We start from the raw sequence: 23,883 nt of genomic DNA on the forward strand, positions 1-23,883 counted from the left end.
AAGCAAGGTTTTTGTTGCCATTTTTGTGAATGGGAGTGATGTTAGCTTGCTTCCAAGCGTGAGGAAAGATGCCCTCCGAGAAACATCTATTCAGAAGAATGCAGATGGGATAAGAAAGGAATTCCCCAGTTTTCTTCAGGTACATGGTGTTGATATTGTCCGGCGCTAGGGCACGGTGAGCTGGGAGAGATGACAATAGACTTTTCACTTCATCGGTTGTAGTGGCAAGCTTTGTTAGAGAGGAAAAACAGACTGATCTTACGTTTGGCAACGTTGCAAGGGGGGCAGGTGGACAGAAGTTACCGTGGAAATAAGCATTTAAGAGTTCAGCCCTTCGTTCACCTTTAGCACTTTCACTAGTGTGTGTAATTTCAAGAGGAATTCTGCTGTTGTTTCTTCTCGAGTTTATTAGACTGAAGAAGTTCTTTGGATTTTCCTGTATTGTTACATTGATACTGTTTATGTATTCTTTGTATTTGTTTCGGAGTAGGTACTTTGAGTGCCATCGAAGAACAGCGAAAGTATTGTAAGTGTGCTCACTCGGGAAGTCCTTCCAAACTTGCCAGGCTCGATTCTTGTTAGCCAGTACATCACGCACTTCGGAGTTGAACCAACTTGTCGGAAGGGATAAGGTCGTTCACCGTTGCAAGAATGGCAGCTGTAAATAATTCACCTGCATCGTTGACTGTTCCATCTTCCAAAATGCCCCAGGGGAATCAGTCTAGGGTACGTCTTATCTCCTCCCACGGTGCCCGTTTCCGTAAGTAGCACTTCTTCTGGATCTAGGGGCGATGACCTCTTTTAGTAGGTGGGGGGATGGAAATGGACACGTCCAAACTATCGTGGTCAGAACTGAGGAGTTTCTTACGCAGCGTAATATTTATATTGTTCAATGTGGACACTACATAATCTAGATTACTGTCCTTCCTGCTGCCTTAGCTTTAAACCAGAAATGAAAGTTTCAATGAACCATAAGTCATTTACACACTTCGCGATTCCATGACCAGGGTCTTGCCACTCAATAGACAGGTTAAAGTCTCGGAAAAGCACATCGTTTCCCAGGGCAATTGCTGCAAGTAATGAATCTCGACATTCTTCGAGAAGGTAGTGTGGACTATTTTTATTCGATCTATAGTACGAACCAAGGCGAAGATTATTTGCATTGGATACTGAAACCTCGACCCACAGTAATTCACAGTCCCGTTTTAGGTAATTGCGTACTTTACTGGGCCATTTTGTGCTAACACATATCATTACACCACCACCACCGCGAGTTACACAATCTTTTCTATATATGTTAAAATGGCTTGCGAATGGTAGTTCACTGTCACTAACATTTTCACTTAACCATGTTTCAGTAAATATCAAGCAATCGTATGTCATTAGTTCACACGCAAAAGCAGCACAGTCAGTAAGCTTTTTTTAATGCTCTGTGTATTTTGGTAATACACAGAGAAATTTGCCAACGTTTTCACAAGTCCCGGATTCACTTGTATGTCCCCACAGATTAAAGCCATGAGTAGGAAGTGAAAGTACCGGGCTGGGGTCCCCTTACCTACTGAGCGCTGCTACCGGCTGCTGGGTGAAGCCATGGCGGAGATACGCATACCTGTTGCCTCGAGTGCCGAAAATGAATCTCAGCACATCTCCATTGCAATAGATCGTGAAAATCCTTTGACATCGGGGAGGAAACACTATAGTGGAGGCACGAGTACACCAGGATTAAAGACACACTCAGAAAGAACACTGAAAATTCTCGAAAAACTGGACGACGATCAGCGGAGCTTCTACTATAGCTCTCTTCAGTTCTTACGGCTTCTAAGGGGAAGTGGGGAAACGACCTATCCAGCTCAACGAGACAGGCTGGTTAGAGAGAGAGACTGCAGAATTGCCAGAGTAGCGGGAAAGGTGAGTTGAAATCGAAAGAACTATGAAATACAGTCGTCCCATTGTTCGCGTATGGCCTGAGTATACGTATTATCCCCATCTTGTGGTCAGTAGAATACCGATAAGTGTATGATATAAAGTGTATAAAAAGGTTCATTGACGAGACCGAAAAACAATTGGTTTACAAGAACAGAGACATGTCAGGTGTATTGTTTGCAAATCAACGCATAACTTGTTCAGTGTTGAATATTCACCCTTTACATAATACCCAAGGATAATTCTTATTATTATATCTTTATCGCAACCGTCGATTGCCTTTTTGATACTGTTCCTTTTGATTCCTTTGCGCGGTGATTCAAATTACTTGGAACCCGACGCCTCAAGACTGTCTTTGCCTTCCCTAACAATACGCTGCACAGTTCGCATACTCACTCCACAAGCTTCCGACACTCTCTGTCGACACTCTCTGTTGCACTTCGTGCACACTTACCAAGGGACCACTGTTTTCTGCTTCCTTTTGAAAATATTCATGAACCCTACAGATTATTTTCCTGCCTTGGCTACGAACACCTCCTTCCTGTTTGCCATCTTACCATACTAACTGCGTTGATAAACACAAAGCTCCCAATGGAACAATGAGAGTACAAATTAACGTCACATCACATGCAACATACATGTTTATCGACGAAACAATGCAGTTAGGCAATCCATGACGCAACAACAATGACTCCCACGCATGTTATTCCTCCATTCTGCTCATAACAAACAGGAGTCAACACTGGGGCAAAACACCATCAGCAGCACAATGAATTGGCAACACAGCAATGTGCAGAACGAGATTAGCGCTGCAGCTTCCTCCCGCAACTGCGTAACTCTCGGCTCCACCACTAGGTGGTCTGTTCTCTGGTTGGTCAGCAGCATGTTCCCCGTTACCCACTTCCCCTGCCAGCTTCTAGAGTGCCTGCCATAAGAACTGAAAAGAGCTATAGTTGCCGCCATTCAAAATCTTCGGACTTTTGGACACCCTGTATATTTATGTAAGATGATAACATCATTCCTTTCTCAATCCCTGAACTCAGGTGAGTTTGAAAATTTGGATCATTTTTAAGTAAGTGTCAGGACATTAGTGTTTTATTATGTTTACGACACTGACTACATGTGCGATAAAATTCATGCTTTTATTTTATAACAAAGTTGTCTCAGTTGCAAATGGCAAAATCATATATAATTTCTCTGTTAACTTCATTTGTTAGAACATCTGAGTTCTATGTGGGATACCCAGGATACAGGTGGTCTTTTTTTTTTTTTTTTTTTTTTGTAATGCAAAAGAGGTCATAACCTCTTTATTAACTGATGTAGATCGTTAAAATTGCACATGTGGTTAGAGTGAATCTTCCTCTATACAAACCAGCTACTCAACATAATATCCATTTAAAGCAATGCATTTGCGCCACCGTTGAACATGATTCTAGAATCCTCTTTGAAAAAAGTCCGGTGTGCCCTGTCAGACATCCACAGAAGGCTACAGAATGTGTACGGAGATGACACCATTGACAAGAGCAATGTGCACACGTGGATGAAGAAGTTTACAGAAGGGGAAACCATCATTGAACATAAACCGCACAGTGGGAGACCATCAACTGCGACCACTGACACGAATCGTCAGCGAGTGGATGAGTTGATTGCGCGTCATTCTCCTTGATTTCCTGGAATGCTGCCGTACCGGCCGTACCATCAACAGCGAGCGGTACATTGAGACACTCCATAAGCTTAGAGAAGCCATTAGGAGGAAGAGACCGCACAAGAATCTGAAAGCGATCCACATTCACTATGACAATGCACGACCACACACCTCTTTGGCAACAAATCAGGTGATCGGTGGTCCGTAGTACCCCATCCACCGTACAGCCAGATCTGGCACCCTCAGACTTCTACTAGTTTGGTCCCATGAAGGACTGTCTTCAGGGACAACGATTTGATGACACAGATGAGGTGAAAGTGGATGTCGGACAGTGCACACCGGACTTTTTTCAAAGAGGATTCTATATTTGGGTTCAACGATGGCGCAAATGCATCGCTTTAAATGGAGACTACGTTGAGTAGCTGGTATGTATAGAGGAAGAGTCACTCCAACTACATGTGCAATTTGAACGATGTACATCAGTTAATAAAGAGGTTATGACAACTTTTGCATTACTTTCGGTATGACCCACGTATATTGCTTTTTTATTGTGTGATAACATGACTTTGCTTTCAACCTGGTGTCAAATTCTACTTTCTGGATTATGAATTATGTTAACAGCCATTTTTGTAGTTTCATTTTAGTAAAATTTTATCTTTTTTTTTTTTAATTTTCAAAGGCCAACAACTGTGTTGAAGAGAAAGAATGGATTGATATACTTACAAAAATTTGCCAGACAAACAGCAACAGGCTGAAGCTTTACCATCCAGCCGCATTTATTAATGGACGTTGGTTGTGGTAGGTAGCAGTTAATTAGCATAATATACTAAGTGTCATTGTGTAAATTAAATGGAAATTGTCCAGGAAAGCTGTAACTTTTTATTTTTATTTCATGGAACTATTATGATTCTTGAATACCTGTGGTATGCAAAGTATAATGTTAAAATTAGGTCTGAGCAGATACCCTTTTACCAATTCCCATCGATGCAAAGATTTGAAGATTGCAACAATTCAAAGTAGTTCGTAAAGTATTTATGACAATCATGCAAAGTTTCATTAAAAATAGGCTGATACTTCTTGAGGAAAAGATAACAACAATGAATACGAGGGTCTGTGTTGCCAGCTTAAGAAAAATTTCCGGAATTTCGCTTCTAGCATCTGCCCTATGGGTGGTGGATGGACAAAATTTGGAAGGAAGCCTAAAAGACACCATTTTTTGAGGATATGTAATGCCTCTTCTAATAGTAAAAAAACAAACTAAAATATGCAACATTTTCGAGTCTTAATTTAAGGGAATGTTTGAAAATTTTCCATTTCCCCCTGGAGCCCTATTTATCATACATTCTTTAAATATTTTTTTGTTATTATTATCACATGTAAAAGTGAAAGGGGTGAATTTCATAAGATCTGTCCGATAATAAAGGGAAAGAATGGACTTTTTGAACTACTGAATGACTAGCTTTACTTGGTGAAGCTAGCTTTTGTGCTATTTTCTCCTGGTTTTAAACTGTGCATGCACATGATCTACAACCCAGCCTGGCCTATTACATGGATGCGTGCATTGTTTGTTTGTTGGCATGTATCAAACTTACGTCGGTGTGCACTTATTATGCTGCAAGGTGTTCATATGTGGACTGCTGCTGCTAATATGTCATGTGACATAGGTATGAAGGGTTATTGCATTCCTAGATGCTTTTCTTGTTAGGGTAGGCAGGTCAGGTTTAGGGCTGTTAGCATTAAAAATACTGCCAATACCTGATTGTGTGATTTCTGGTCTTCAGCACTTTCTGCTGTTTTTACCTCCTGATGATAATTGACCCATATGCTTGCAAGTTAATGTTTGGTTTACCAAATTTTGAAAATGAGGGACTATGTTCTTGGGACAATGGTTTGACCCTCAAACAATGATTTTATGCCCCATTAGGAAGTATTGTATTTTGTCCCCCCCCCCCTTACATATATGTATACATGGGGATTCAAGTTTAATTGTACATAATAAATTTAGTTTCTGCCCTAGGTTGTTATGTTGTTAAAGACTAAAATGCCTAATGAAAATCAAAAATTGCCTTGAAAGTTATGTGCAATTCTATGTAAAGTGCAGCCTACTCTGAGGTTAGTTGTATTTCAGAATACAGAAAAATATCGGCCAGTACTGGTACTTAAATTCCACTGATACTTACTAATACCAATACCACTGCTATCCATATCAACTCAACCCTATAAAATTAAAAGATAACAACATAGCAGTGTGTAGTAAACAATGTCCCTTCATGTTTAAGAAAGTATTGAAATATTTTATGATCTCCTTTCTTGATTTTAGCTGCCAGTCGCTGAATGAATTCGCTTCAGGTTGCAGTGAAGTATCGCAGAAGATGGAGGCAGTTTTTCCCATGAATTTGGACCCTGATCGTGAACTTGAGAGAATACACTCTCTGTTCATCACAAACTTGAAGCAACTGGAAAAACTGCTCAGTAAGTTTCAGGGTATGATTTTAGCATGATAGTCATTGGGCAGTCATTCAGAGTAGAGGGAGAAATAAACCTGCATGTAATGTAGTTTTAATTGCTTACGGATCCACAAAGAACAATTGATTTTACACCTAAATATGATACAAGAAATGTGGTGAAAGTTATAGTTCTTTGGAAGAAGCATCATGGAAGCACGAACTTATTCTGTAGGCATTGACGAGGTCAATTTCTTTATACACATTGTATCTACATGTAAATCAGAGTGGCTACTCACCGGGAATTCCTTGAATTGTGGGAATTATGCGTGAATTATTAACTCCAGGAATTATGCGTAAATTGTACTTGAATTTTTCTCCGTAGACGTGGAAAATTACAACTTTTATTAATCCAATTCCTATTCAAGTTATACATGTATTTAGAAATGCCCTGAGGCAAGTTTTTCATTTTGATCTAGGAAGGCAACGAAAGCTGTGTGAAAAATAAAACAATTCTCTCAATTTACTTTGTTACTGTCCTTTCCAAAACAATCTGACAGCTGAAAGATTATTGCAAGATATATTGAGTTTGAGAGTTAATTTTTTGTAGATTAGTACATCTCGTAACATCTGTGTCTTGTGTTTGTAGATGTATTTCGAGTCTGATTATGTGAAATTGTAAACAGGGGGGCAGGGGGGCATTGCCTCCCAACCTTGGATGGAAATGAGTTCTAGGGGCGCAAACATCGACAGCCAAGTGAACCTGCAGGGGTCAATTACCGCCCACAACTTCACATTTTATGCAAATAAAAATACATGTACTATTGTAAAATTTTCTTCCTCGCTTCGCTCGCAATTCCAACTTTTCTTAGTCTCATCAAGTTCATAACCATAGCTAGGGGGCGGTGGGAGTCGGCCCTGGACACCAAACAATCTAAATGAAAAAAGTTGTAAAATTGATCGATTGATTTGTGGTTTTAAGTCCATTTTATGTACAGAGAGGCTAATCGAGAATGGACCTAAAGTTTAAAGTGAGATCCGAACCACTGTGCCATGTGCCTCCACCGGGTATCGAACCCGGGACTCCTTGATCACAAGGTGACGATGTTACCACTACACAATCGGGAGTCACAAAAGTTGTAAAAGAGAGAATGCATTGGCGTACCGTGAAATTATTTGCACCCTATTAAATCGATATTGATTTCAGCCTGCAAAAAATTTGATCAAAACATTTTGTTGCTCGCTTCGCTCGCAATATTTGGTTGTTCTCTCTAATGCATTGTAAATTACCAGAGAAATAACACTTGTCTTAATTGATTTTGTTTAAAGCATGAACAATTGTTTTCAGGAAAGGGAACGTGTACATTTGAGAGACAATTTATGTAATTTTTGCTGTTGGTTTATTGTGAGATGGATGAATTGGATGTGTAATGTATTTAAACAATATATGTTGTATATAATATGTATTAAAGATACTTTGAATACGTACTCAATTTAGTGTCCACGTCACTCCATGTTGCATGAAACATATATCGTGCATGACAGTTATACATGTTAATGTAAAAAGTAATTATATTTGGAATGCATTTATCAATCATTTTCTGTCTCAAAAATAGTTTGTGTGCTTGTTTGCAATTATTAATGTGAAATTGAAGGGGTTGAAAAAATAATTCAAATCGTTTGTTCGAACACAAATGCTTTAGCACCAACTTCTTCCCCTTTTTACAAAATTTACGAGGATAATAAGATCTTTGATACTACTACTACTACTACTACTAATAATAATAATAATAACAATGTTGGTCCCAGGTTCGAATCCAGGCTTAGACATGGATGTTTCTGTGTCCATTTATCAATTTCATCATATTACTCATCCCCATCTGTGCAAATTAGCCAAAAGTAACACATGAAGTGAAGTAAAATATAGCAAATGAATAGTAATAATGTTATAATAATAACATTATTATTAACTCTGTTATTATTATTAGTATTAGTATGTTTATTCTGGTACTTCCCCCCCTCCCTCCGACAAATATTGTGGTTGCTCCTCTCATTGTAAATTGAAACTGAGCAACTGAAATTAAATATTTTAATTATCTTACTTATACTGTTTAATGTGTGGATGTTGAGAGGTGGTAACACGTAAGGTTGAAATAGAGAAAACATCTGCTTGAATTTTTGGGACCTTCACCTTGAAAACCGGGAAATATACTCGAATTTTTTCATGGTCCTAGAGTAGCCACCTTGTGAATACATACCGTGTAAGCAGATGTTTAGTCATCTACTAATGGGGAATCTTATACATGTCTTCTTTTTGTTTCACTTGTTTGCAAGTTTTGCTTGCTATACCTTTGTGTTAATGGTGAAGCTGTTTTTTTTGTTGTTTTTTTACTTACTTTCAGATTGTATGCATGCTCTCTTATTCAGAGCTATATTTCAAAATCAAAAATATTTAAATTACAGTTGTAACAATATAAAATAAAATAGAGATGTGTTCAAGTAATTAATGTACTGAATGCAATGTACCCAATAATTTTGCCAACCTCTATTGCAGAGTGATTAGCATGACATGCTATAATGCCGACATTCTAGGGTTTGAATCCCAGCCTGGGCGTGGGTGTTCTTTACAAGTGGCACTTCATCAATCTCATCATATTATCACTCATCCTCATCTTTGCAGTTAGCCAAAAATGGCAGAAATGCAAAGTAAAATAAACCAAATCAATCATACAAAACCGTGAACTTCTTAGAAACCAGTCAAGTGAATAATGAGAATTTCAGTATAATAAAAATTATTCTTTTATTCACGTATTTTATTCAATATACAATGAAACCTCGATTTTATGTTTTTCACGAGACCAAGCTGAAAAAAATTAAAATGCAGAAAAATGTAAAGTCGAGGAAAATTTTATAACATTTTGCTATGTTCGGAGCATCAAGATTTAATGTATAATGCGGGAAAATTTAAAACCAAGGAATGTAAAATCAGGGTTCCGCTGTATATCTTTTATTATTGTTATATTTCAATGCCTGTGGCTAAAAAGCCTCCTCTAGAAACATTGAAATCTGCAACATATTAATGTGTGTTTTATTTCTTTCTTTTCCTTGCAGATATATGTGAATGCCAGGCTGTATATACAGGAGAGAACATGTGCTATGTGCCGGGTTTTGTAATTGAGGATGTGAAATCCTGTTTTAAAACCGTAAACAGTCTTCGAGTCACAATATTTAATCTGGAGCAGGAGCATAGGAGCCATCTACGAATCCTAGCTCGGGAAACGAAGTATGGAAGCAAGTAAGTGTGTTTCACGTTGAGTAATTTCATGGTCACTGACTTTACATTTTGGAAAATTGGATTCAATTTGCAGTTCTGATACCAGCCCTTTGTTTTACAAGTGCTGCTGCTAGCTAGATCCACAAAATCACCAATACAGAAATATATAAATGGTGCACATGTATTTAATAACATATAATTGCATGTTAATGTAATTGTGGTAATACCTTTAAATGCAGTAACAAATTTCTGTCATTCAATTTTCGAAAGTTTTGATTTTGTACAAACAACATAGAATAATATAGAAATGCAAGCTATTTTCATAAAATAAGATTTAAAAAAACAAACTAATGGCCATTTAATTGACTTAATGCCAGTCACTTACTGTGGATTCTTCGGATAGCATATTTCCTAGGCTGCCATTTTCATAAACAGCAAAGTCTGTTAGAAATAACTTTTTCCAATTTCTGATTCTTGAGATTTACATTGTAGGACTTAGCATAACATGCACCAAAATGACACCTTGTTGTATACATGCAATGATGAGTTGTAGACTATTAACTTTGTCTACATGTATTGTTAAAATCTCCACTTGTACACAAGAAAACAAGCCACATATTTTATGGTGAATAAAATATCAAGATTTCAGTATAAAAGCTGGGGCACATTTTGAGATCAAAATCAGTATATAAAATGGCATTTTGGTGTTAAAATGGTCAGGGTTCCCACACACCAGGAAAAACCTGGAGTTCTCAGGGAATTTGAAGAAAAGTAAAAATTCAGGGAAAATCATCTAATTATCATTTAGTCCCGATGAAGCACATCTGAAGGACTAAAATATGTTTGTTCTTGTACTAATAATTACAGCTTCACTAACTTGCTTTATATGAACTATTTGGAAGATGTAGGCTTTATATATGTGTCACAGATTAATTGATGTTATAAATAGGGTGTCTACCAATCAAGACAGTCAAGAAATCAACGGATAGGTAAAGAAATTATGCTTTAGGTCAAGAACTTTTGATATTTTTTACAGTATAGTGAGCTTACATTGTTATATACCTGTATAGAAAATAGAATATTTGGAAATCTAAAATTGTATTGAGTTGTGGTTAAGATTTGTTCATTTTATTTCTTAAGAATAATTTTTACATGCATCAATAACTAAAGCAAGTCTAAATCTCTTCCTAAAGTACAGCTTCAGTTTTCATCGTAACCAGCCTTGGGGCAGGAGTTTTTTATTGAATAAAAATATATATTTCCTTAATTTCCAACTATACCTAACTATTTGAATAAATGTTAAGAATAAAGAGAGAAAAAAAGGCCAAGAAAAAGTCGAGAATTTTAGATTTGTTATTTTGGTAGACAACCTGTATAATCTTCTGTTCGTCGAAAGTATTCTACATATACACATCCAGTCTTACCATATAAATATGTCAAAGCTCTGAATGAAATAACAGAATATACTTTTAAGATATTATATCCTATGGGTATGTGTTACGTGGATATATTATGTACACAAATCACAAAATGACCACCTTTGACCTGCACATAGGGCTTAAGTCTCTGTGGCCACTCATCAATTGCATTACATGTGTATTGAGGGGGAATTCTTCCACTTCCTTCTCAAGATAGTGGTTCAAAGTGACAATACTGCATTATATCTGCAAGCACTTACTGACGCCAATAAAATCGCTCATGTAGAAATGGCAGAAATGCAGAACATTTCCACTAACTGTTAGTGGAATCAATCCATCTATGCTGTTTTTCTTCTCTGACGAGGCAACATTTCATGTGAGTGGTTGCGTTAACAAACACAACTGTGTGATTTGGGCTTTGAACACATGTCATGCAGTATAGAGCGTATCACTGTCGAAATTCTTTGGTTAAGGTCTTTTATGTCCTGCGGTTTTGTTGCGTAAACATGCTCCTTACCATCCCCCATAACCAGAAATCGCACGAGCTAAGGTCTGGTGATATTGCTGCCCATGGTAGTGGACCACACCGACCAATCCATCGTTGACCGAATGTCCTGTTGAGGTAACCACGAGCAAGAATGGCTAATGGAAGGTTGTTTACCACGTAATGCGTTAACGTAGCCAAATAGGAGGCACCAGTGACCGTTGCAGTGTTAAAAAAATAGGGGCCCACTATTCCCAACTTTGAAACACCACACCATACGTTTATCTTCGGGGAGTCCCGTATGTGTTCCCTCACTACATGTGTATGTTCAGTAGCCCAAATCACACAGTTGTGTTTGTTAACGCGACCACTCACATGAAATGTTGCCTTGTCGGAGAAGAAAAACAGCACAGATGGATCGATTCTTGTCATTTCCACTAACAGTTCTGCCATTTCTACATGAGCGATTTTATTGGAGTCAGCAAGTGCTTTCACAATTTGAATGTGATATGGTTTTAATCTCAAATCATGGTGCATGATTCGTTGAAGAGATCGTTGAGAAATTCCTGTTTCACATTTTAACTGAGAAAGTGACTTTTTCGGGCTATTCAACATGGCTTCTTGCACCTTTATGACGTGCTCACTTCTCACACTTCTGGGTCTTCCACTGTTCCCTTTGTAATTATTTGCCACTGGACCAGTTTGTTCAAATTTTTTATACACTCGCCGAATGGTTAATCTACTTGGGGGTCTTTGTTATACCACATTCTAAACTTGTTTCTCACTACTGTGGGTGATTGATACACTTCCATCCATGCTGCAATCTTCCTTCGTTCCTCCATACCTAATCGTGTGGCCATATTTTATCTGAAAAGAAACAAGAAAACACCATATGAGTGGAAACAGGAAACACCATATAAGTGGTTACATTATTTTGCCCCACCGAAACACCATATAAGTGGTAACATTATTTTGCCCCACCTTGTATATATATATGTCATTATCACTGGCGGTTTTCATTCTATCTATTTTTAAAGTTCTGACGTTCAAATTGGTAGACCCTATATAATTGTCCCTTTTCCCAAGATATAATTGTTTGTCACTTTTCCCAATCAAAAACCAGGATGCGCATTATACACGCATGCGTAAATACCATATCGCCACAGATTATAAAATTCAACTAGCAACAGTGAAATAATTTATAATAGCATGTTTATTATTCTGATGTAATGATACACATGATACAGAAAACACAAACATTAAAAAAAATACACATTGTATTTGTTATTTAAAAAAAGGAATAAAAATTTCCACAAGCGCACCGAAATGTTAAAAAAAAAAAAAAAAAAAAATAGCACTGAATTTCAAAATTTTCAGGCACTATGGCAACCAGACACCCTGTATTTTTCTACCCCTGTTGGCCATAATATAGAAAAATCAGTTTTTGATTGTCCATTCGATACAGAGATATGATTATATCAGTTCATACTGTTGAGTATCTCGCTATATTGAGCAACTAATTCACAGTCTCACTGAAAACTCTAGATTTGAGTCCCAACCTTGATCTGGATGTTACCATGTAGTGCGTCCCTAAAGTCATAACAAAACAAACAATTTGAATTGAAATAACTGGCCTTGCTCGTGAAGTTGATGAAACCAGTTACTTTGAATTTAGGGACACACCAGGCAGAATTGTTAATTGCAGTGTTTTCTTTATGGAGAGTTTCTACTTCATATACAGCAAGAAACCTGCTCTTTCTGGCAGAAATAAACTCTATTTGCAGATCTTGTTGCTCATTTTAAGGATTTAGATAACCTACATGTTGGATCTTTTCCAGCGTTCTATCAGTCTTCGTTTCATTGCAGGCAAGCACCAATTGGTGACGACAATTACTTGCACCTAGCAGCAAGAGTTGGAAGGATGGAGAACTGATACGTTTCCAGTGTGTAGGTGAATGCTAACAAAGCCATGGTTTGAATTGTGTTGCTTCGGTAAGTAACGGAGGGTGGAAGTTTGGCCGCTACTTTCTTCCACAATAGTCTGATGTTCACAGTCAATCAGTTGTGACGCTGATACCTGTGCCTCAGGTGCGAGGCCATGCACGTTACGGTACAAAAGAGTGAAAGTTTACCAAAATATGTTTGAAGAAAACAGACAGGAGACAAGTTTTCTAGCATTGTCAGTCAATTTGTAAATGTTGTTTATACATGCATAGATATTCATATTCCAAAGGTAATGTTAGATGGTTGAAAAACACTAATGCTTTTTTTTTTTTTTTCCTAAAAACGTTTTTTTTAGACTTGTACCTTCATACAAAATGGAGATGGATGTTTTTCAATGTACTCGTCTTTTTTTTAATTGTTTGATTGGCTATATATTGAAGGCAATCTCTCTGTTTGATAAACCATGTAAAAAGGACCATTATTTATATTTTATTAGAGAAAATATTTATTTTGAATCTGTAATGTGAAAATGTATAAAAATGAAATCGAAGCCAAAAGAAAAAGTATTTCTTATGGTGGTCTACGAATAATCTAAGACTTTAAACTTTTGAACTATACTGAATTTACCATTTTTCATACTTTCTATTGAATCATGGAAATACATTCTTGTAGAAGTTGCAACACCAAGAAACTTCTTATCTATAGACAACCACGTTAAGATGTCGGTTACATCAGTAATAATATGAATGAATGACTTAACTCTTTTTGGTCTGTTGTTGCAGTTTTGTGATGCATAGCAGCAGGTTATATTGTTAGTGATCTTTTTCTTGTGTGGTATAAACCTCACTTTCCACTATCATATATATTTTTTTTGTTAACCTAGACATTAACATATTAACAATTGGGAGAAACAGAGTGCCTCCCAATCATAATATAAATCATACAATAAATTTGTATGTTTTTCTTTTTTGCCCGTATTGTGTGTGCATTTCTAAAGCAAGATTCAATATGAGGTTGTCAAGGGTATGAGACAGATATTAAAAATGAAAATTGAATGTTTATCAAAGACTTGCGGCCACAAAGCTCAAAGGATGAAGCCCTGCATACAACCTTTTCATTGGGTGATGTTTGGTCAGTACTGTTATGTTAATTTGTACAACTGGTGCTAATATTCCCTTTAAGTAGTTTCCTAATTACTTTTAGTGTCGAGTCAATGCAACTGCTGAACTATCCATCCTCACAAATTTCTCAGTTGACTGATCTAAATCATCATTGACTTGAACTCCTCGTGTGTGACCGAAAAATCTTGTAAATAAATATTAGATCAACAGATAGTGCTGATAGTGTAAGGCTCTTTTGGCCAATGCCTGCAAAGCCATTTTCAAGTTGTCCTCTCCCTTCGAAAATTCTTATTCTTATTCCAAATTCTGAAAAAATTACATCTGCTTAGGACTCCTTTTAGACATTCATGTAAATCTTCATGTGGTTTGCTTTCGTTGTTGTCTAGATATTCTCAATAGTTTAATAGGATTATGTAGCCACGAAACTATTGTGAATTAGACAACAGTGAAAGTCAACCACACGAAGATTCACAAATGCTCTAGAAAGAATTTAAGCAAGGTTTTTTGAGAATTTGTTTTTTCAAAATGAGAAAGAAATTCAAAAAGGACTGATGGTTGGTCCAAAGTCCAGCCAAACCTTAAGGGTGCACAACGATGGACAATTCACACATGTTACTGACACCATACTTCTCATCGGCATTGCAAAAATGGACATTTATGCTATAGTCTCTAGAGTGCAGAGAATGTTAAATTGTTAACCAAACCATTGTGTGTGTATACAGGGTGTCCTAAAACAACTTCAACAAAAGTTGGGTGCTTGTAGATATGAAAACGAGTAACTTTTCCTTATAAACGTTACCTCGAAAATGCTTAGTTTCTGTGCTATAAGCTCTTAAAATCTAACCTGTATGTATGCAACCCATTACATCAAACGATCACTTGCACATAACTTCCAGGGGATGCACAGCAGGGTTGCCACTAGTGTCCCATGTTAAGAGAGATGAAAACAACAAATTGGGAGTCTTACCTGAGCAAAATACGAAAGAATAATAATACTTTTCAAGCAAATCTCAACCACGAAGACTAATGATGCAGACCTTTGTCCAGGCTGGAACTTGTATCCGGAACCTTCAATAGTGAGATCGTGCATCGATCACTAAAGGTACTCAGTGACCGAGTAGACTTGAGAGTATTTCTCTGCTCAATGTTGTATTGTGTTTTGTCATTGTCCATTCAGACCACCCTCAAGAGATTATTGTTTATTGGAAAGTTTCCCAAGATAGGGACATGTGTTGGGTTGCTGCTTAAACTACCCCCTTTCCCCCAAAGCAATTGAGCTTTCTCCCTCTATTGTCTTTGTGTGGACTACTTTGCAGAAAGCACAGCCAGACATATCTAATCAAAACGAGATTTGAAAAATTCAGAAATGCTCAGGTTTTGACTGAAAATTGAATCAAAGAGGTTTGAAATCAGATCAGAATGAGTGTAACAATTGAAGAGCATTGAACTCAAATCAGAATGAGTGTACCAATTGCAGAAAAGGTGAATTTTTTTCTGAAAGTGTGGGTCGGAAAAAACAATACTGAAAATTAGGAGGGACATGGAGATCCTCCCAAGAAGCTAACTGGTTAGAAGCCACATGTCTTCTTACAGTACTAAAACTCTAAAGGCTGGTAGAGCCTGGTACTAATCTCATTCCTTGCAATGTGCAGCGGCTAGTTTTAACACATAACTTGATTCCTCTCAAGAAGTCACTGGAAGTTGAAGCATTGACCAATCACCCAACGAAATACAACTTGGCAGGGCATTATTCATACAGAGCTGTTGACAATAGAGTTTAGAAAAGTGCACTGCCTCAAATGCAAGCTGGATACTATGTTGTCTTTTCTGATGGAAACTAGAAAATAAAAAGATCAGGATAATTTTTTTTCTGGATATTGGATAATGTTCTATCAAAATTTCAAATACCTGGCTTATCTGGATATATGGGTTATCCAGATATCCAATATTTTGATTATCCAAATAATCCAATATCTAGATATTCAAATTATCCAAAATTTCGGATATTTGAATGTGTGAATTATCCAGTTTTATCATTTATCTATTTTAATGTCTACCCACATATTCTTTTATTCACAATCTTCGTATTTCACTGTACGGGTTTTCTACAAATCCTTTATCAAAACTGTACTATCCAGATATCCATACTATCTGGATCTTTGTATTGCATGGATATTCGGAGATACGAATTATCTGTGGCTATTTGGACATCCGGATTTTCCGTTCCATCAGAAACAGATATTGGATAATTTGAAATCTGGATATCTGTTATCCTAATTTTGTGGTCATCCCTTAAAATGTCATAGCAGGATTGCAAGTTTTGTATGATGATGCACATGTGATAACTCATCTTTCAAGAGATGCAAATCTGACTGTGTGCATTATTTCAGTGGCAAATACTTATTCCCACTGCAGGCCTCTCCGATGGCATAGTGGAGGCACATAGTGGTTCGGATCCCACTTTAAACTGTAGGTCCAGTCCCGATTAGCCTTACTGTGCATTAAGTGGACTTAAAACACCAACTCAACCCAAACCATTATTCCCACTGCTTGAAGCAAGGAATTGCATTTAATAGTGAAAAAGATGATTGAAAATAAGGATAAGAAATAAGTGAAATGTTAAGCTTAGCAGTGCAAAACTGGCAATTAATATTGTTCTGCTCTAACCTTAGGTTATCTGAAAGTTTGATATAAACTGGATGCAAATAATTTTGAAAGTGATTGAATTTTTCAGTGATTTATAGGTATTTTGGCTACTTCTTGGTTATAAGCATACATATTTGTTGTCAAGTTTAAAGCAAGCACACAGAGATATAGCAGAACAGACCAGATTAAGAAAGTAGGTGATGAAACGAAAATACTCAGAACCGTCCACAAATCGTGCCTTAAATGGTGAGATCAACTTAGGTTAATTCACCTTTAAAATAATCTAAAAACAATGGATGATCAAATTAAATGAACTTAATTAGTCTTCTGATTTACACAAGTTTATGATGATTATTGTCTTCTCTGGTATACTCATAAGCAGCTTTCACACTGAAGCTACAAGTAACACGTGTCGCTTGGAAATGAACCATCAGAAATAAATGCAACATTTCATACTAAAGATACAGAAGGTGCTTGTTGCTTACGTATATAGGGCTGTATTCTCAATATCATGCATCATGTCCACTTGATTTATTGGTTGTTCATGTCGCTTTGCTCTGAAAGCTAAATCTTATAGTATCTTATAGTGAATTAACAATCATAGACGACTGTATTATTTCTATAATCTGTAGCTCTTATATACTGATCACCATAAGCAAATACTCATATTTCAATGGCTACGCTGGAGAAATATGCAAGATATGTATAAATATAAAAGTCCACTTTAAGGTGCAACACCAAAATTACCGGTTGTATTTTGAAATATTATTAAGTCAGTTGTCACTGTAGTAGAAATTTATAATTTATTTACATGATGCTTTTTTTTAATATACTGTAAATGTAGTATCACAGTAAAATGTAATTCGTGATATTAAGAATTTTGTTAGGATATGCTAAACCAGAATGGCATACATCACACGACCTATTGTATTTTTTTTGTACATCTTAAGTTATTTGATATTTTTGTAAAAATTATTAATGTAAAGAGGAGAAATATAGATAGCTTTGCCAAAATAGCAAATTGTCAAAGAAAATTTATTGAACAACAGTTGTAACGAATGATGTTTTTTGCATTTATTTCACTTTTAATGTATTCACCATTTAACAAAAACCAATAATCATTCATGAACACATGCAATACGTAGTAACAAGTATGGCGATCAACTCCTCCCCTCACCCCTTCTCTCCCTTTCAGGTTTACCAACTGTGCCCCTGGAAGCATTTTCGGATTACAGGTTTTGGAATGTCTCAGTTCACACACACATAAATAATTTGTATTTTTGTGGATTTTAAGGACCCCTTTGAAAGTCTGTGACTGTACACAAAAATTTATCAACTTTGCACCCTCTTTTCCCCTGCCTTAGGCCTATGGATGCATCTAGTACAGCATTTGCTTGATTAAATATTTAGTAACGCTTGTTATTTTTAGAGCAGAGTCAATACTGATGTATCCATTGGAATTAATTCACTGATATCATGGTTTACTTTTCTGGCATTTTGGTGCTTTGCAGGATCCACAAAAAATTGTCGAGACTCTCTTCCAGAGTGTAGTTATCCTGTAAATTATGCAGAATACAAAGTTTTCATGTAATTTGCACCAATCTGTGATTAAGTTACAACTTCTATAATATTCTGATGCAACTGTGTGAATATTTTCAACCAAAATTCTGCTAAATTGATGCATATAAAATATGATTCCAAACTTCATTGAAGAAGTAGTATTATCACACAAAATACAAATTTCCATTCTAATAGCAGGAAAGCATTGTCTGTAAATAAACTCCAAATTTTGTGTTTAAGAGTTTGTTATTTTTCATTTGATTTTGCAGTGTTTCATGAGGAAGTGTAGTAGAAAAAAATGTTATTCACACCTTTCAACAACATATAAATAATATTTCAGTATGTAATTTCACATTTTGTTGTTTCGAAAAACAATTAAATGTCCACATCTCTTGAGTATATTAAGTAGAAAAATACACTGTAAATAACTAATACTGATTGCGGATTTTGCATTGTTATTATTTTACTCCCCCTTTCACCTTCTTGCTTTTTTTAAAAATCAAGACTGCTTTTGGATTCAAAATACATCACATCTTCACTCTTGTCTCAGTCTTCTTAAGCACTTTTTGATCTTGAAGTTGTACACTATCCAAATATGTTTGCTTCAAACACACTTTCACAATCTGACAAATGCTATTTTGGCAAAGTAATCGATTCAATTTCTCCTACCAGTGTATTTTTACTTGTACAAGTTTTTAGGTTATTTATATGTGTAACATGTCTTAGAAATCATACCTTGAAATATACAGGACCAGTCAGTTGAATATGTACAACGTAATGCAATAAATTTCTAACCTAACTGTCCAGTTATTTCACCCACGATGGGAAACACCAAGTCTCTTACAATCACTTATGTAGAACACCAAGTTATTGTAGTGCCTTCAGATGAATTGAGGATGTCCGTATTGAAAGTCTAATTAGTCTTTTCTGACATTTTTTTAAGTGCAAGAAGTCTCGATAATGAAAAATGCACGAGTTGAAAAATTTTATGATTAACAATGTGTTTTGAATGGTCTGCTGATTTAAATTATATAGTCTTTGTATGTAAAAATATATTTCAGCATTGCTACCCTGTATTACTTTGTGTGATGAAAGTAGTGTTTTCAGATGATTACCTTAAATGCAGTGTGTTGTAATATTTTAGTGATGAATTTTATTTTGAATTTTATACTGGTGGTGTTTTGTTCCAGTTGCCCAAAACCTTCTCAAGGTGAGACTTATCAGCAGGGAACGGATATATATGTAAATATATATTTACGTGTGAAGCTCAAGTCGGTTATATTTTGTATTATCATTGCACATCATGGCATGTAGACTCAACAAAATACAGTTTTTATTTTCCGTATTTTGCATATATTAGGATTTTGCTTATATTTTACATATTTTTAGCTATTTTTACATATTCATAGTTCAGAACATTTCTCAACATATACTCAATATTCGCACAATAACTGTATGTCCCCATGTGACTAAAAGAGTTGGGTGAATTTCTCCGAAGCAACGTTAATAAAACTAAAGTTTATGACTCTTTTTATACCCTCCAATTGCATTAATTACAAGTTCTCTGTCATCCGAACAAGATTTTTTTTTTCCAATTTTACACCTCCAAACTGTTTGCTTTTGCTATTGTAAAACATCTGAAATCCTGTTTATTTACAATTGTTAACAATACAGAATGAGTGTTCAAGCATCGGCTCTTGTTATTTTGGCAACATTGGAAGAGGGTCCCAAGTCGAGCAGCCCATTCCTAACCCCACCCTCACTACTATAGTTGTGCACTCGACAACAGCACCAGAAGCAACGATTTTGTGGCACACTTACGGGATTCGCTTCTGGTTTCTCTTCTAAGATAGTCACGGTAATAGTTACAATGCCGAGGCTGTATTTTATGTAACTTGTTTACTGTCTTATATTATTTTAAAGGTAAATTTTTACAATTTTAAGTCCATATTTTGGTGAAAATAATTAAATATGTATTTACATATTTAGCACATTTTTACTACATATAAATCTGTTCCCTGCATATCAGTATTGTACAAATGTGAAGTTGTGTACAGTGGAATCCCGATTTCACGTTCCTGGATTATTCATTTTCCTGCATTTTAACTTTTTTCGTCTTAGTCCTCTGAAAAACGTAAAATTGAGGTTCCATCATGTATATAGGCAATGTTTGTGTGAGAAAGTTTTGAGCAACTGGAACCAAATTTCATAATGGAATTCATTTTATCATTTTGTAAGACACATTGGTTATACAAAACCTGTAAGTACAAAATTGTAATTTGTTGAAGTATGAAGTGTACTTATGTTTCCTCTTTGGTGGTGTGTATATTTGTTCATTTCTGCTACTAGATGGTACCTGCAGAGGTAGCTTGATGTATTATGGCTTCCACTTCATGGTGCAACAACTCTCCAAGGGCCGGGGCCTGCCAGAGCAGCTTTCTCATTGGGTGACAGGTGGTCATCACATTTGAGTCCCATCGCTGCTGTTTTTGGGGTTTTTAGACTTGAGCCAGCTACTTCTTCTTTTCAAGTAGTTCCACAATTGTCCTCACTAAATGGGTCATTACCAAAATTTTGGGGGCTCCAACAGGGCTTATGGAAATGAAATGCCCAGCCAGTGTTCAGAGTATGTTTAAAACAAAAGTCCAAATTTAATTTATTCCATTTATATTTTATAACCTATTTGAAATATTAACAGCTTTCAAACCAAGGATTTACTTTCATGCCTTGCTTGATATTGGAGCATGCTGTACTAACTTCTGCACTACGGGATCTGGTAATGCACTGCGAGACCGTCATGGTTATTAATAATATGAAATCTTACCTCCTGCATTAATAATAATTGTAGTAACTTTTTTTATTCTGTTTTAATTCAGACTGGATTTTCTAATGAAGCTAAACATAATTTTAATACAAGATCTTCATATAAATGCAAATCAATTGGAAACTTTTATGTGCGTTAAACATGGAGGTTTTAGTACTTGAAATAACTGATAGTGTACGTACAGTATTTTCATTTTTACACTAATTATATACATAGTTAAAGAATTGCATTAAGCATAATGGACCTCCATGATGGGGTAGTGGAAACACTGTCACCTTGTACTCAAAGGGTCCCATGGTGGTTACCTGGTGGAGGCACATTGCACACAGATTTTGATCCCACTTTAACTCATTCATCTCTTTTCGTCTCACTTGTACCTGATTGAATTTAGCTCTCATCTCATTTAACGTGTCAAACCTGTAGGCATTCAGAGGTTGCTATTTTTGTCTCCATTATAAATATTGCCCACTATATTTTCTTTCGCTCTTACAAAGGCTGCCCATCCACGAGCCCTATTTTGATTATTTCTATCCCTGGGATGTATTTTCAATCTGCTAGACGTGTTTGTTTACCTCTGATACATCCATGGAAGTCCTTCTGCATGTACAGCACCCCTAAGGCTGCAGGCTAAAAACTAGGTACATTTTCTAATGCATGTCCCAGCTACTGAGAAGGAGAAAATCATAGCAAAGAGGTGTTGTGCATCTTCTTTAAATGTTTTGAGGTGTAAAGTGTGATGCATAAGTATTACCAAGCAAATTGTCCATCACCATGTTTGAGCTCTTTGTTTTATCCAACAGAGCTTCAAAAATTGAAACAAAACACCTATCAGACTGCTGACAACCTCAGTACGAGATACATAAAGCTTCAGTCCTTAAAAACAGACAGGATGGAAAAGAAAATTCAATGAAAATTGTAATGGACAATTTGCCGAGCAATACTTGTGCATCCCACTGTACCGCACAAACAATTTTTTGAAATGGTAAGAATAGGAATTTAGGTATCTCAATAAATGCAAAATTTGATGTCAGTATACACAGTAGTCTAATAGGCATTACTTAAAGTAGTGCAAAAAGTATCGAGCAGAGGACATTTAAATCACGAGTTAGAGAACTGTTTCTTTTGAAAATTTGAAGCAAATGGTTTAAACTGTAGTTCCAGTCCTTATCAGCTTAACTGAGAATAAAGTAGATTTAAAACAAACTTTTAAAAGGAAAATATAGATATCACACTATTTGTAGTGGTGTGTGTGTGTTAAAAGAATCACTCTATTTCAACTGTAGTGATTACAACCTTAAATTATAACAAATGCAGATTGAGATAATCATTTGAAAACACCCTGTACTTTTATGTTAGCAGTGGAAATACTTTTACACTCAAGTGAGTGTAGTTAAAGAGCAAGTTCAAAAGCTGTACACCATGGCAGTGATACTAATTAAATACACCAATATTTGTATAGTTATTTTGGCATCCTCAGAGCTAAGTAGAGTAAGTAGAAATTTAATTTTTATCTACAAATTGTTTCATCCAAAGAATTGTAAATTTCTAAAACTTTAATCATGACTGTACAATAAATGTACATAATAAACAAGATAAAAAGTGTTTTGAAAGCCCAGTGCTTTTATTCAAAAGTTTCTGGCAGAACATTGTCATTATTCTTGTAAATGGAAAACTTGTATAATAAATATCATAGATGTTTTAGTACGTGTTGTTTGAAAATGTTTACCTTTACCCAGTGGCATAATTAATGGCTTTGGGTCATCCTGCAGAGAACCTTATGGGGGCCCTGACTCTTAAACTTTGTCCATGTTGTCCTTCATTTCACTAAGCCCTTATTCTTTTAGAAGCATAGCAGATAAAACTTAACATATAAAATGAAATATGTTGTGTTCCTTATAGAGGGATCAAGAAATAAATGCTCGCCATTTAAAAACGAAATGAGACATTGTTATGATTTTTATTTTACAAGATACAGAAGCTCTCTAGAGTTTATACACTAATAGTGAATACATGTGCTTGCGCATGCACGTGCAAGCATTACAATACATTACAAATGCTACAGAACATTTGGCTGGAAGATGTTTCCAGGGCAACTCAAGGTGCACAGATCGAACTGCATTGACCATTTTCCTAAACTCAGTTCCTACATCAAGGTGTGTTAACCATTATTTACACTTCAAATTATCAATTATTTCTAGATTCCTCTAAGCAGAACACACTGAAGTTCCCTGTGCTTATAGCACCCTGCCATTAAGCACATTTAGGGTATTCTTGATCTCAGCCATTTTGGAGGGAATGTGATCAGCACCATAGTCCGACTGCCTTACCTCCCCAGGTACCCATTGATTTGAGGCTGGGTGAACCCTAGAGCCACTTTATACATTGACAAAGCTGGAAAAATTCCAACCTTAATCACCCACTGGGAATCAAATCTGTCTCTCTGCATGGCAGTCAGACACCCTACCGACTGCTATCAGATTAAAAATTATATATACTAGAGTTTGGACTCCAATTAGAAATTAACCAGTAGACCTACATAAAAACGAGTTACACCAAAATTTAGCTTATTCAATTCTGTGTTCATCTATGCTAGCCGATTT

General features: G+C 36.1%; 1 protein-coding gene across 1 annotated transcript in view; it reads left to right on the forward strand.

The window, feature by feature from the left end:
• RasGAP1 (Ras GTPase activating protein 1) overlaps positions 1–22,966 on the forward strand; it is a 98,306-nt gene extending 75,340 nt beyond the window's left edge. The window contains exons 16-19 of the mRNA XM_083129762.1: positions 4,248–4,366; positions 5,889–6,040; positions 9,124–9,307; positions 13,055–22,966. Coding sequence (XP_082985888.1) covers positions 4,248–4,366; positions 5,889–6,040; positions 9,124–9,307; positions 13,055–13,121 — 522 coding nt within the window. The 3' untranslated portion in view covers positions 13,122–22,966. The remainder of the gene's footprint in view (positions 1–4,247; positions 4,367–5,888; positions 6,041–9,123; positions 9,308–13,054) is intronic.
• The last annotated feature ends 917 nt before the right edge of the window (positions 22,967–23,883 follow it).

This window comes from Lepisma saccharinum, chromosome 10 (assembly GCF_977018435.1).
Source record: "Lepisma saccharinum chromosome 10, izLepSacc3.1, whole genome shotgun sequence".
Classification (NCBI taxonomy): Eukaryota; Metazoa; Arthropoda; class Insecta; order Zygentoma; family Lepismatidae; genus Lepisma; species Lepisma saccharinum.